This window comes from Bos taurus, chromosome 19 (assembly GCF_002263795.3).
Source record: "Bos taurus isolate L1 Dominette 01449 registration number 42190680 breed Hereford chromosome 19, ARS-UCD2.0, whole genome shotgun sequence".
Taxonomy (NCBI): domain Eukaryota; kingdom Metazoa; phylum Chordata; class Mammalia; order Artiodactyla; family Bovidae; genus Bos; species Bos taurus.
Window position 1 is genome coordinate 55,274,907 of NC_037346.1, and position 13,545 is coordinate 55,288,451.

The window sequence follows — 13,545 nt, forward strand, 5'->3', positions numbered from 1 at the left end:
TTGAGGGATTTGTTAGGGGCAGAAACCAGGTTGGGGTCACCTGGAGGGTTTCAGGAGGTATGCTGAGACGATACTGGTAAATCCTTGGACTCCTGCGCTACTCCAGCCCCAGCTGCTTGTAGAGATAGTCAGGGGTCTGGCTGGGCAGAGGGGAGGGCCAGCCTGGCAGAAGCGGTGCTGGAGCTGGGGGTGCAGCTCTTGGCCATTCACTGCACGTCCCCCAGCCCTTCACCCCACACCCGATGGGGCACAAGCACAGTTACTGTGGGCAGGGAACCTGGGGCGCTGGGGTGGTGGGACAGCTGGGAGGTGGCCCCTGCCCTCCCCTCCCACCGGCTGCCCCCACTCCAGGGATGAGGCCCAGAAGGGGCAGCCGTGGGTCTGGGGGCATAGGGGCTCCTTTGGTGAGACGCAGAAGCAAGGCTGCAGGATGCCTCCCACTGTCCCCAGTTCACGGACCCAGCACGTGTGGGCGCAGTATGGATGCAGGGGGTCTGGAGGGCCTGGCATGGACAGAGAGGAGCACACAGTACTTGTGCCCCAGGAGGGCACCTGGGCTGGGAGCAGCCACCCTGCTCTCTCTTTATTTCACCCATTCTCCCCGTTCTGCCATCCCCTGGGAATCACCGTCTCCCTTCAGACCAAGCAGAGTTGGGGGACGGCAGGACAGAGAAGGGGACCAACTGGGGACAGGGTAGGAGCCCCCGACTGTGGGCTCCCCAGGGGCTCAGCGGTCACTGTTCCGGCGCAGGGCGGCGTGGCCCCGCAGGGAGCAGTGCATCTCCGTGAAGGTCAGTGAGCCCACGATGATGGCACACGGGCCCATGGGATGGAAGCCGAACCTCTGGTAGAAGGGCACCAGCGCGTCCTCGCACATGAGCACCGCCCGGCGCACGGCTGGCTGGCCGCCCGCGTGCTGCAGGTAGCGCCACAGCAGCACGGAGCCCTTGCCCTGCTGCCGGAAGCTGCGGTGCACGGCCAGCACGTGCAGGTGGGCCGTGCGGCCCCCGGGCCTGTGCAGCGTCAGCGACTCCTGGGGCGAGAGGCGGACACGAGTCAGGGTCGTCTCTGTGCACCCCAAAACCACCCTCGCTGGGCCAAGAGCAGCTGCCCCGCGAGTCCCCAGTCAGCCCCCTGCTACCCAAGTTAGGAGCTATGACCCCGCCCCTCTGTGGTCCCCTTCATCAGAGCCTTGAGCCCCAGAGGACTGGGTTCTCTTGCCGGGAGAGGACGCACCGTGAGCTCCTGTGTTGGATCCCAGGCTCCCGCTCCTCCCCCACATTCTGCCTCCACGGGAGGTGGTGGCCTCCTTTCCTGAGGCCTTCCCGGGACTGGGCAGGTCACCCCCATCCTCACCTGAGTAAGTCTCTCCTCGTCCCACAGGGAGCCGATGATGAAGGCCACGGGGCGGCCCTCCATGAACCAGCCCAGGAACAGCTCGGGACACAGGGTCAGGAAGTGCCGGACCTCGTCCAGATTCAGGGGGCAGTTGCCGGAGACAGAGATGAAGGCTGCGTCAGGAAGCACGAGTGGGTGACCCCCTGTCCACTGAGCATCTGCTCGGATGCTGGGTGGGCTCCCCGGGTCCCCAGGCCTCCCCTGGGAAAGCATGGGATTCAGGGCTGCTCTTCCCCCCACTCTCCTGAAACACGCTTGTGCTCCTGTACACGCACAAAACACACCGTCAGACACTCTGGGGGCCCATCTGCCAAGGACAGGGGACTCCAGGGTCTTCCCCCAAGGGCAACAGCAGCAGTGTTCCCCAGAATCCTTGACCCTGGGGGGCCAGGGAGCTGCTCACCCTCTCGCTCAATCTCAAACACGCCGGCAGCGTCCTCTGGGGTGAGGCAGCGGAACTCGTTGGCGGGGAGTGTGTGGCGCCGCTGGCGGCCTGGGGACCCTGGGATCCCAGACGGCAGGTGCAGAGGCGAGGGTTTCAGGCAGTGGATGCTCGGCGTGGACATCCTGGGTGCGGCTGCCACCCAAGGGGTCCCCAACTTCAGAAGGGGCCTGTGTGACAAGGAGGGTCCCTCCACACCTGTTGGAGAGGGGCGATGGTCAGGGGGCTGGTCCTCATCTCCCAGGGAGTCGTCCAGGGCGATGGCACCTCTTGCCTCTGTTGCAGGAGACCTGGAGTGGGGAGTCTGGGCGCTAGGGCGGAGCGGGCATGTAGGGCATCGATTCCTCCTGCCTTGTGCTTGCTCTGGCTCCCTGGACCCCTTTCTGTCTGTCTCCCTGACTCCCGTCTATGTGCAGATCCAGCCGTGCCTCTGTTACGAAGCCTGTAATCTGCGAGTTGCCCTCTCCACCCTCCTCTGCCTTCTCTCTCCTTGTCTCCAAGCCCTAAGCAGGGGACTCCTGTTCCTGGGAACCTGTGAGAGGATCCCACTTACCAGGACCACAGGGCCAGTTACCCCAGAGGCCGTCCTTGGGCTCAGAAGCCAGGAAAATCCAGGACCTGCTTTTGTAGCAGGTGTGGCTGGGCAGCGCATGACAGTGTCCTCAGAGATTTCTAAGGCAATGCCCCACCTCCATGTCACCCCAGGCAAGACGAAACCAGCAGGGCTGTGCCCTGTCCCCAACCTCTGAGGGCAAAACCTTAGGCTGGCATGCAGGACACAGAGGGGATTACAGCAGCTGATGAGGCCCCAGGGGTTGGGGAAAAGATCACTTGGGACCGCTCAAAAACAAAAGTCAACTGAGTCCATTCTAAGATCAAATTGGCTTTATTCAGGGATTCATGAGTCAGAAAACTAAGATCATGGCATCTGGTCCCATCATTTAATGGGAAATAGATGGGGAAACATTGGAAACAGTGTCAGACTTTATTTTTGGGGCTCCAAAATCACTGCAGATGGTGACTGCAGCCATGAAATTAAAAGATGCTTACTCCTTGAAAGGAAAGTTATGACCAACCTAGATAGCATATTAAAAAAGCAGAGACATTACTTTGCCAGCAAAGGTCCGTCTAGTCAAGGCTATGGTTTTTCCAGTGGTCAGGTATGGATGTGAGAGTTGGACTGTGAAGAAAGCTGAGTGCCGAAGAATTGATGCTTTTGAACTGTGGTGTTGGAGAAGACTCTTGAGAGTTCCTTGGACTGCAAGGAGGTCCAACCAGTCCATCCTAAAGGAGACCAGTCCTGGGTGTTCATTGGAAGGCCTGATGCTAAAGCTGAAACTCCAATACTTTGGCCACCTCATGCGAAGAGTTGACTCATTGGAAAAGACCCTGATGCTGGGAGGGATTGGGGGCAGGAGGAGAAGGGGACGACAGAAGATGAGATGGCTGGATGGCATCACCGACTCGATGGACGTGAGTTTGAGTAAACTCTGGGAGTTGGTGATGGACAGGGAGGCCTGGTGTGCTGCGATTCATGGGGTTGCAAAGAGTCAGACACGAATGAGTGACTGAACTGAACTGAACATGAGTCAAGCACCATCCCACCTGGCAAATAGAAAGGAGTTCCAGGGCTTCCCTGGTGGTTCAGTGGTAAAGAGTCTGCCTGCCAAGGCAGCAGACACAGGTTCGACCCCTGATCCGGGAAGATCCCACTTGCCATGGAGCAACTAAGCCCCTGCATCACAACTATTAAGCCTGTGCTCTAGAGCCTGAGAACCGCAACTGCTGAGCCCAGGCAGCCTTGAACCCCTGTTCTGCAACAAGAGAAGCCCTCGCAATGAGAGGCTCGTGCACCGCAACTAGAGAGAGCCCGCATGCACCAACGAAGACCAAGCACGGTCATGAAGAAGCAACTAAATATTTAGAAAGGGGTTCCAAAGAGTTGTACGAAATTGAATGCCTTCAAAGGCTGAAGGGGCCAGGAACGAGGAGAGAACTGATGAGGAATTCCTTGATGGTCCAGCGGTTGAGTCTCGGCTCTTTCACTGCTGGGGCCTCAGCTTCAATCCCTGGTCGAGGAACTAAGATCCAGCAAACCAAATGGTGCAGCCCCAAAAATAAAAATGATTTTTTTTTTAATAATGGAAGAGCAGATGAGGTCTATCAGGAAGAGTATGTCACTAATGCTGACCAGGAAATTCCAGATTGACTGGTTTAGCATTCCAGACCTGAGCAAGGCAGAAGCTGCCAAGAGGTTAGGTATTAAAACCTCAGTTTGGTGCCGCTTAGCACTAGGGACTCCATTTTGGGCTTGTCATTGATTTCTAAACAGTGTTAAGCCTCAGGGGTCAGGCTCTAACCTCTGCTCTGGTGTTCACTGGTTGGCTGGGGCATCACCCTCTGTCCCCTGGGGACCTGGGCGCACCCTCCTCTGAGGGTCCTTCCAGCCCTGGCAGCCCAAGATTGCTGCATTTATAGCACTTGATACCTGCTGAACCCTGGATCAGAGTCTCCTTTAATCCACATGACAGCTCCGCCCAGTGAGTATGAACCCCATGTCAAAGAGAGGGAAACTGAAACTCAGAGAGGTGAGGTGAGCTGTATGTTACCCCCAGGGCTGCTAGGCCCCATCGATTTTCCAAATGACCAGTTCACATCTTCGCATCTCTCCTCGCGGTCATCAGTGTCCTCCAGTCAGGGTCTACCAAGCAAAGGGAGCTAGTGAGCCACCTGTCAGCTCAAATCTGGTTCCCAGATGGGCAGGTGGGACCAGTGAGCCTGGAGACACACACATGGCTGCAACTGTGCAATTCAGACCTTGCTGTGTCCACAGGGACAAGCCTCTGAAGGGGCTCCATCGCTGACTGACCCTGGAGGTCCTTCCGCATACATTACCTCCTCCGTGGTGTAGGTAACCAAAGTCTGGTTCTGCACGCGCACCTCTTTCTGAGCGCTTTGGGGAAGATCTCCAAAGGCAGGGTGTGTGTGCTAAGTCACTTCAGTCGTGTCTGACTCTGTGTGACCCCGTGGACTGTAGCCCACCAGGCTCCTCTGTCCATGGGATTCTCCAGGCAAGAATACTGGCGTGGGTGGCCATGCCCTTCTCCAGGGGATCTTCCCGACCCAGGGATGGAGCCCAGGTCTCTTGGGTCTCCTGTATTGGCAGGTGTGTTCTTTTGCCACCTCAGAGGATCAGTGCCTGTCTGGGGGCCGGGCTTTTTAAAAATCCCAGCTGCATGCAGGGTCTGAGTTCCCTGATCAGGGATGGAACCTGCGCCCCCCTGCAGTGGAAGTTCAGAGTATTAACCACTGGACCACCAGGGAAGTCCCCTCAAAGGGAGCTTTTGGGGAGGTGCTGGAAATGTAACATTACGTTCTTAAATTTAGCTTGTGTGATTTTGTGCATATTTGTTCTACTTGTTTACTTAAATATCCAGAAGACTGCTTTGCCTATCAGGTCCACTCCAGAGTTCCTGGTCCACCTTGGCTTTACCCCATGGGCTCCTGGTCTATCTTGGCTTCATCCCATGCCCAGGGCTGCCCTCTGGTCTACCTTGGCTCCTGGTCCACCTTGGCTTCACCCCATGGGCTCCTGGTCTACCTTAGCTTCACCTCATGGGCTCCCGGTTCACCTTGGCTTTACCCCATGGGCTCCCAGTCCACCTTGGCTTCACCCCATGGGCTCCTGGTCTACCTTGGCTTCATCCCATGCCCAGGGCTGCCCTCTGGTCTTAGTATCTGATGTGAGCTTTCCCTCCTGAATCTAGAGTCTCAGCAAACTGCCTCCTGCTCCCTTCTCCTATGCCACTACCCCAGCCCCTCTTCAGGCCAGCAGATGGCCCCTGGCTTCCCTTTCTACCCCCAACTCACACCCCTCCTGCAGCTCTCAGCCCCTCCCTAGCCAGCACCCAGCCCTATCCTTCATTGACACACACCGCCTGCCCTATCGGCCCTTGGCTTCTACTCCCGCACAGCAGAGCTGACCCCTGTCCACACACCGTGGAAGGAGCCCCTGCTGTCACCAGGACCCGGGAGGCACTCCAGTGCTGGCCCGGCCAGGTGCTGCTGGGCCCACCTGGCCCTGACGCTGGAGTAACCTCAGATCAGCCCAGGTGCCCCCACACCCTTTCACCCAGGGCCCCTCTGCTGTCTGAGGCCCAGCAGAACCTCCAGAGCTCACATGACCCCTGCTTACCCCACCTGCCACTGAGCAACTTCCTGTCTTTCCCCTTCTGGGAACCCACGACTGACTTTTCAGGACTGACCAGAAGACTTCCTCACGTTTGGCCTTCAGACCTGCTGGGAGGAACATGTCCAGGACCCGAGCTGGGCACCCCCACCTCCAACCTGGGGTCCCAGAAAAGGCCTCCTCTGATAGGGGCTTCCCAGGTGGCTCAGTGGCTAAAGAATCTGCCTGGCAAGCAAGAAGACGTGCGTTCTGTCCCTGGGTTGGGAAGATCCCCTGGAGAAGGAAATGGCAACCCACTCCAGTATTCTTGCCTGGAGAATTCCAGGGACAGAGAAGCCTCACGGGATACAACCCATGGGGTTGCAGAGTCAGAAACCTCTTAGCCATTGAACAACAAAGCTCTTCTTAGATCCTGTGGCTCCACCTCGCCCCCTGGTGGCTGATCCCAACAGCCTGGAGCTGTGAAGAAATGCCCACTGTTGAATGCACCTCTTTTGTTTGGTGCATTTTGTTTGGTGCACACACCATATGGCCTGTGCTTTCTGGAAAACCCGTCTAGGCACATGGATCCTCAGAGAACAAGACCAGCAGGATACAAAACACAGCTAAACTGGTGCATGGCTCCCATGGTGGGCAGGAAAGGGCAGGGAAGGCTGATCACAAGGCCTCTCTCCGGGTCAACAGGAAGAAAATGACAATACCCCATTAAGGGAGAGAGTGATGGGAACAAAGATAAGGGTGCCCTCTGCAGTGAAATCAACATCAAGAGTGACAGCAATAGTGCCTGGCACCAGCCAGAGTAAAAATCTGCTGAGGTTTTTTTTTGCTTAGCCCCAAAGCATGCAGGTTCTTAATCCCCTGACCAGGTATTGAACCCAAGTCCCCCGAAGTGGAAACGCAGAGTCTTAACCACTGGGCTGCCAGGAAATTCCCTACCGAGGCATTTCAGACCACTAGACTCGCTAGTCAGAGAAGGCGATGGCACCCCGCTCCAGTACTCTTGCCTGGAAAATCCCAGGGATGGAGGAGCCTGGTGGGCTGCAGTCCATGGGGTACCTAAGAGTCGGACATGGCTGAGCAACTTCACTTTCACTTTTCACTTTCATGCATTGGAGAAGGAAATGGCAACCCACTCCAGTGTTCTTGCCTGGAGAATCCCAGGGATTGGGGAGCCTGGTGGGCTGCCGTCTATGGGATGGCACAGAGTCGGACACGACTGAAGCGATTTAGCAGCAGCAGCAGACTCGCTAGAGATGTGTCCTCCCCCTCCCCTGGGCTGTAATTGAATCCGTCAACCAAGGGAGTAGCCTCAGGTGACATCAGTTAAGTCTGTCCAATTTAGCAAATAAAAATGCAGGACACCTGGTGAAATTTGACCCAGGTATACAACAAATACTTTTTAAAGAATGAATGATTCCCAGGTGGCGCCTAGTGATAAAGAACCCGCCTCCCAGTGCAAGTAAACTAAAAGATGTGAGTTCGATCCCTGGGTGGGGAAGATCCCCGGGAGGAGGGCATGGCAACCCACTCCAGTGTTCTTCCCTGGAGAATCCCCATGGACAGAGGAGCCTGGAAGGCTACAGTCCACAGGGTCACAAAAAGTCAGACACAACTGAATTGAGTTAGCACGCACGCATACATGTGATATGTAGAACATTTTTATACTAAAAAAGGAGTTTATCTCAAATTTCAATTTCACCAGAGGTCTTGAATTTTGTCTGGCAACCCTGTTTGTGAGGTATGAGAAGGGAAGTGGTCAGCCTGGGCCGGTAAAGGGCCGTGAGGGAGCCGGGGAGAATCGCAGGTCTGCACCAGGCGCGGGGCACAGGGCATAGGGCAGCGCCTATCTGAGCCTTGGGCTGGCTGGACCCTTTGGTTACCAAACCTCATACAGTTATCACCTTCTTTTCAAAAGTCCACATTCTGCCATTTCGCTTTTATGAAAGGCTTACATTAATACCTGTTTTCACTAACCAAAAGAAATCTGAAGAGGATTTTCGCTATTCCATGAAAAGAGGTGAAAATCGAAAACAGCACTGGGGGATCGTTTGGCAGCGAACAAACTGAATGCAATAGCAAAACGCCCGAGGGAAGACGTCCAGGAACCGGAGAAGCCGTTGACTGAGGTTTTCACTGTGATTGCCAGGGCTACAATGATTACAGGAAAACAGGACTAATTTTGAAACAGCATGTAGGTTTAGGGCAGCTTTGCACGTTGACTGCCTACTGAGGGTTCTATGATAGAACAACATGTGAGTCTAAGCAGTCAAGCTTACTGTCCTATTCCCAGCCTTCCTCACCAGCCACGCTAGCCACATCAGCGACATCAGGTACAGCAGACAGCGACCCTGACCTTTGACTTCGAGGCAAGCAGACCTAGAAGACACAGCTGTCAGTGACCTGCCTGCCCTGATGGATTCAGACGTGGTGAGATGTTATTAGATGAACTGCTTCCTCTCGGTCCTGCACGCCAGTCTCAGTCTTCCTCCCCCGCCGCCACCAAGACCGACCCTAACCCACCGTCATGACCACCTCTCGGCCTCCCAGTGTGTTCTATCTTCCCCATTCTGGTAACTGAGTCTAACTGTCGTACGTTATTTCTATTTGATAAACGCTGTGTGATTATCTTATTATTCCTGCCTTCCCTATATGTTAGTGTTATTTTAGGTTTTATGTGTTATTTGGTATGATTTGGAAGGTTATTTGGGGGGTCTGGGAACACTCAAAAGTGTTTCCATATAACTTAATGGTAATTGCTTCTTCGCTTCACGGCCTTTCAGCTTACAAAAGTTTTCATGAGAACTCCCTACTTCCCGACAGTGGGAGAAACCTGTAATGTACACCTTGGTTTGATGCCCCCGGCCATGACTGGCACCTGTCCAGCTTTCCCTGCTTCAGAACCGTGGTCCTCATACCTGGCTGCCCATTGGAATCCCATGGGAGCTTTAAAAATATTTCAATAGCTGTCTCATCCTCCGAGATTGTGATATTGACATCCTGGAATGGGACTCCAGGTCTGTGTACCTTCCCCCAGGGGATTCTCCTGTGCAGCCTGGCCTCAAAACCACTACTCAAAGCTCATGTTCTCCCAACAGCCTTTTAGTCATGACTTTGCAACCTGCTTGTCTTCCTGTGGGGAAAGAATGTGGGTCACCCAACAGAGGTACCCAGCCCACTGTGTGCACAGAGCCCGGGAGTTTCAAACCTCTGTAGCCCCAGCCATCACTTCCAGTGGAGTCTGTGGCAGTGGGCGAGAGTATAGACGGACCAAGAGTTTCCTGGCTGGAACTTATGGCAGTCCGCATGTGGGTTGAAAGAGAATTTCCAGACCTAGGGTGTTGCAGAAAGGAGTGAGTTTATTAAGAACCAAGAGCAGAGATAATGTGGGCACTGAGAGCGCAGCAGGCAGACACCTCCTGACAGGCCAGGGAGAGCGGACGGAAGGGAGAATAGAGTTTATTACTGGGAGATGCCATTAGAACAGCAGGCATGCTCAAGGGAGGGACGACGTTTTTTGTGGGTTGTCATTGTTGTCCAGTCACTAAGTCGTGTCCGACTCTCTGGGACCCCCTGGACTGCAACACGCCAGGCTCCCCTGTCCTTCACTATCTCCAGGAGTTTGCTCACACTGATGTTCATTGAGTCGATGATGCTATCTGACCATCTCCTCCTCTGTCGTCCCCTTCTTTTGTCTTCAATCTTTCCCAGCATCAGGGTCTCCTGTGGAGACAATTTTTAAAGCCTCAAGACAAAGAAACTTCCTGCTGGAGAGCTGACATTAGGTGATTGGTTAGAGTGCTATAGGGTAAGCACTGGCTCTCTTGACTCAACTGGGGTCAGGAAGCTGGTTGGTGATGATCAGGGGGCTTTTGGCAACGGTTACAAAAGGGTTCAGTCTGCTTTGGAGGTGACTGTGGTTCTGGACTCTGCTTCTATGGCCTTGGGGCAGGACTCCACAGAACTGCTGGGAATATGTAAGGTTCCCCAGAGGACCCTGCTAGAATAATGGGGGGCACGATGAGGGCCCCCACAGGGATCCTGGAGTGAAATGGAATTCCCGCAGAGGCCTAGACCCACAGTTCAGCCCCCTGGGCCCTTGGAAACCCCACCCTGCACGCTTTCCCTTCCTGGTCATAATATTTATCTCTTGTGCCCACTCCACTGCCCGTGGCTGTTCAGAGGCCTTCTGAGGCTCTGCCCAGGCTGGGGGCTGAGGGGGCAGGAGAAAAATGCCACCTACCTGCAAGGCAGTCACAGGTGACACCACTGTCACCAGTGTAGAGGCGAGAGGACAAGGCTGGGTGTGGGATGCAAAGTCAACGCCAACAGATGTGTCCGAGTGGGGACTCTGGCTCAGGGGCTGCGTCCCAGACCCCTGATGATGGAGTTCCACTCTCTATGCCACGGACTCCCTCCAGCACCAGCCCCCTTGAGAGGGTCCCAAGACCACAGCTCCCCCGGCTCTGACTCCGCTCACCTCTCGCTTCTTCTCCCCAGTTGCTCCCCTTCAGGGGTCCCATTGTCACCTCATCCACCAGCTCTCCTCTGGGCCCCCCAGCCTACAAGACAGGGCTACACACACCTGGGTGCCAGCTGTGGCTGCCCACCAGGTCTCTCCCACAGGCTCTGTGGTCCCAGGCAGATCCTGGGCGATGGGGGGCTCCTGCTCCAGGACATTCTATGACAGTGGAGCCGGGTTGTCCAGGTCACACGGAGAACCCCAGAGGACCATGGGACCTGACTGCCCACCTGCCCAGCAGAGCCTCCCTCTGACCCGGCTGAGCCCCCACCCTATTAACGCTCTGTAGCGGTGAGATGACCAGACAGACTTGGCTGTCTTCACGGAGGAGAGGACATTGGAGTTTCAGTATGGGAAGGACGTTCTGAAGGGCTGCATGTCCCCACAGGGAAAGTGGGGGCTGAGCTGGGGGATGTTCTCTCGGGGCCGAGGGTGGGCAAGATGAGCCAATAACCAGAAGAAAGGCGAGGAGATGAGCAGATCCAGAATCAGGAGCATCACAGAACCCGAGGAGTGGCCAGTAGCATCTCCTGCAGCCAAGAGTGTAGAGAAGAGCTCAGCTTCACCCTGATGGCCGCTGGGCATCCTTCCAGGAGAGAGGGGTGGGGGCGGGTAGGGGCCAGAGGCACCAGGGCTCCTCCAGGTGACAAAGCAGAGGTAGCAACAGGCAGAGGACATCAGTGAAAGGTATACTGACCCACCAGCGTGGCCAAGGCCTGGAGAAGTCTCCCCACCCCACCTTGCCTCCAGCACAGAGCCAGCGGTAGCTCAGAGGCACCGAGGTGGCCTGGCACAGGGTGGCACTGACCACTGATCTGGACCAGGCGAGCAAGGGCCGCGTCAGTGTCAGGGTCCCAGGGAGCTTCTCAAACGGGGCCCCACCTGCTCCCTCTCCTCTTTCGCGTGACAGCTGCGAGGTTCCCACTGCTGATTCCTTAATCCCTGGATGAGAGGGAACAGCCGAACCCCTGATTCATGCTCCGAGGTCACCTCCTTGCTGGGACCCCGCCCTTCACTCCGCCTCTTCTCTGCTTTTGCTCCGTGACCTTGACCACCGCCTGCCAGCATATCCCACAGCTACGAATTAGGCCAAATGAAGTCAGCCTCCTGTGACCCTTCTTGACCCTAAGAGTCAGCAGTTTGTTGATCAGTTCCTCCTCAGGCTGTGGGCTTGCTCAGTGTCTGTGCTTCCCACGCGCGCCACCTGGAGCAGGCTGCCTGTCCTGCTTACTGCCCTGGGCGTGCACACAGTCGGTGCTCAGTGTTTGCAGGAAGCGGGGGAGGGAGGAGTCCAGCCATGTTCTGGCAGCTCCAGCGGCACCTCCCCGTACCCCGAGGCTCTCAGCTTTAGGGTCCCCACCCTGGGAGGGGATGACACATAGGGTGACCCAGGTCCCAGAGTTCACGCCTGGATATGCCCGGTCCTCCCCGCAAGCTTCCAGCTGGCACCTGGAAGTGACCCTGTGCCCTCCCCACGCACCCACCCACCCTGCTCATCATCTGGCTATAGGTCTACCCCTGGCCTCACCGGCCTACCCTTCACCAGCTGCTTCTGCAGAGAAGTACAAGCTGGACCAGGAGCTACACTGACCACCTGCCTGGCGGGGCCAGCACGGCTGCTCCCACCCAGCTTGGAGGACGCAGGGACTGTCTGGACCGGGTTGTCGGCCTGCACAACGCACCCCACACACATCCCAGAGACCCCATGGGGCCGGCCCTGCTCCCAGGAGCTCCCTGCCCGCCAGGAGCTCCCTCCCCCAGGAGAGGCTGAATCTGAGAGGAGATGCTCTTGAAGGGGGGCTCCTTGGGAGACCGAGGCCCCCCTTCCTCAGGCCCAGGGTGGGGGACACTCAGAGCCTGTGCGTCTCTGCAACTCGGGGCTGAGGCCCTGACAGCCCCTGTGCTGCCCTGCCATCGGGAGCCCTTCTGGGGGTGGGCTCCTTTCTTCCAGGGTCCTGGGCTGCTGCTCGGCCCCTACCTCCGGCTCTGCTGGTACAGACCCCTCCCCGTTACTGTGAGTGCGCCCCTCCTGGGGACGAGGCTGGGTTCCCGCCGCGTTCTCAGCCCTGCCTGGCCATGGCCCTCTGCTTCTTGCCCCTCCCCATAGCAGAATCGGGGTCTGCTGGGCAGAGGGGAGGGCTGGCCGGGCCGAAGCAATGCTGGGGTGGGGATACAGCACTCAGTCACTCACAGTGCCTCCCTGTTGCAGCCTAGGGTAGCAGAGACCAGAACCTGCCCCGGGACTCAAGGGTGCGGCACACTGCGCGCCCGTGATTGTCCCAGGAAGCATGCCCATCGGACATTCTTGGAGCGGCACGTGCTCTCTGCCCCGCTTCACTGCCTACCCCAGCGTCCGTCCCCACGGAAACAAACAAGATATTCCTGATCAACAGCAGAGCCTTAACTTTACTCCCTCTTTACGGTAAGCTAATCCAACTCCCCCATATAGCTATTCCCTAATGATCTCATGTGACTTCTGCCAATAAAAGTGCGGGCTGGAAGGAGCCATTTTGTGTTCCTGCCATGGAGAGCGGGAGGGCTCCCTGACTCCCCGCTGGCCAAATTATATGTGTCTATCTTTTCATTACGTGCTCACCCCCATTTCAGGTCTGTCTCACCTGCTGTGCAGGACGGCACCTCCCCTCAGTCCTTCACCCCCCACCTGATGGGATGGAAGTTACTGTGGGCAGAGGACCCAGGGCACCTGGGGTGGTGGGCAAGCAGGGAGGTGGCCCCTGCCCTCCCCTCCTGCCTACTGCCCGCACTCCAGGGATGAGGACCAGAAGGGGCAGCCGTGGGTCTGGGGGCATAGGGGCTCCTTTGGTGAGACGCAGAAGCAAGGCTGCAGGATGCCTCCCACTGTCCCCAGTTCACGGACCCAGCACGTGTGGGCGCAGTATGGATGCAGGGGGTCTGGAGGGCCTGGCATGGACAGAGAGGAGCACACAGTACTTGCGCCCCAGGAGGGCACCTGGGCTGGGAGCAGCCGCCCTGCTC

General features: G+C 56.8%; 1 protein-coding gene across 1 annotated transcript; it reads right to left on the reverse strand.

Moving 5' to 3' along the window:
- Nucleotides 1–117: 117 nt before the first annotated feature.
- On the reverse strand, nt 118–2,121 carry LOC112442710 (serotonin N-acetyltransferase). The gene is made up of 3 exons (XM_024981048.2): nt 1,802–2,121; nt 1,357–1,511; nt 118–1,033 (listed from the first exon to the last, which is right to left on the reverse strand). Exons 1-3 carry the CDS (start codon nt 1,962–1,964, stop codon nt 728–730), a joined length of 624 nt encoding a protein of 207 aa, XP_024836816.1. The 5' UTR covers nt 1,965–2,121; the 3' UTR covers nt 118–727.
- Between the last annotated feature and the right edge of the window lie 11,424 nt (nt 2,122–13,545).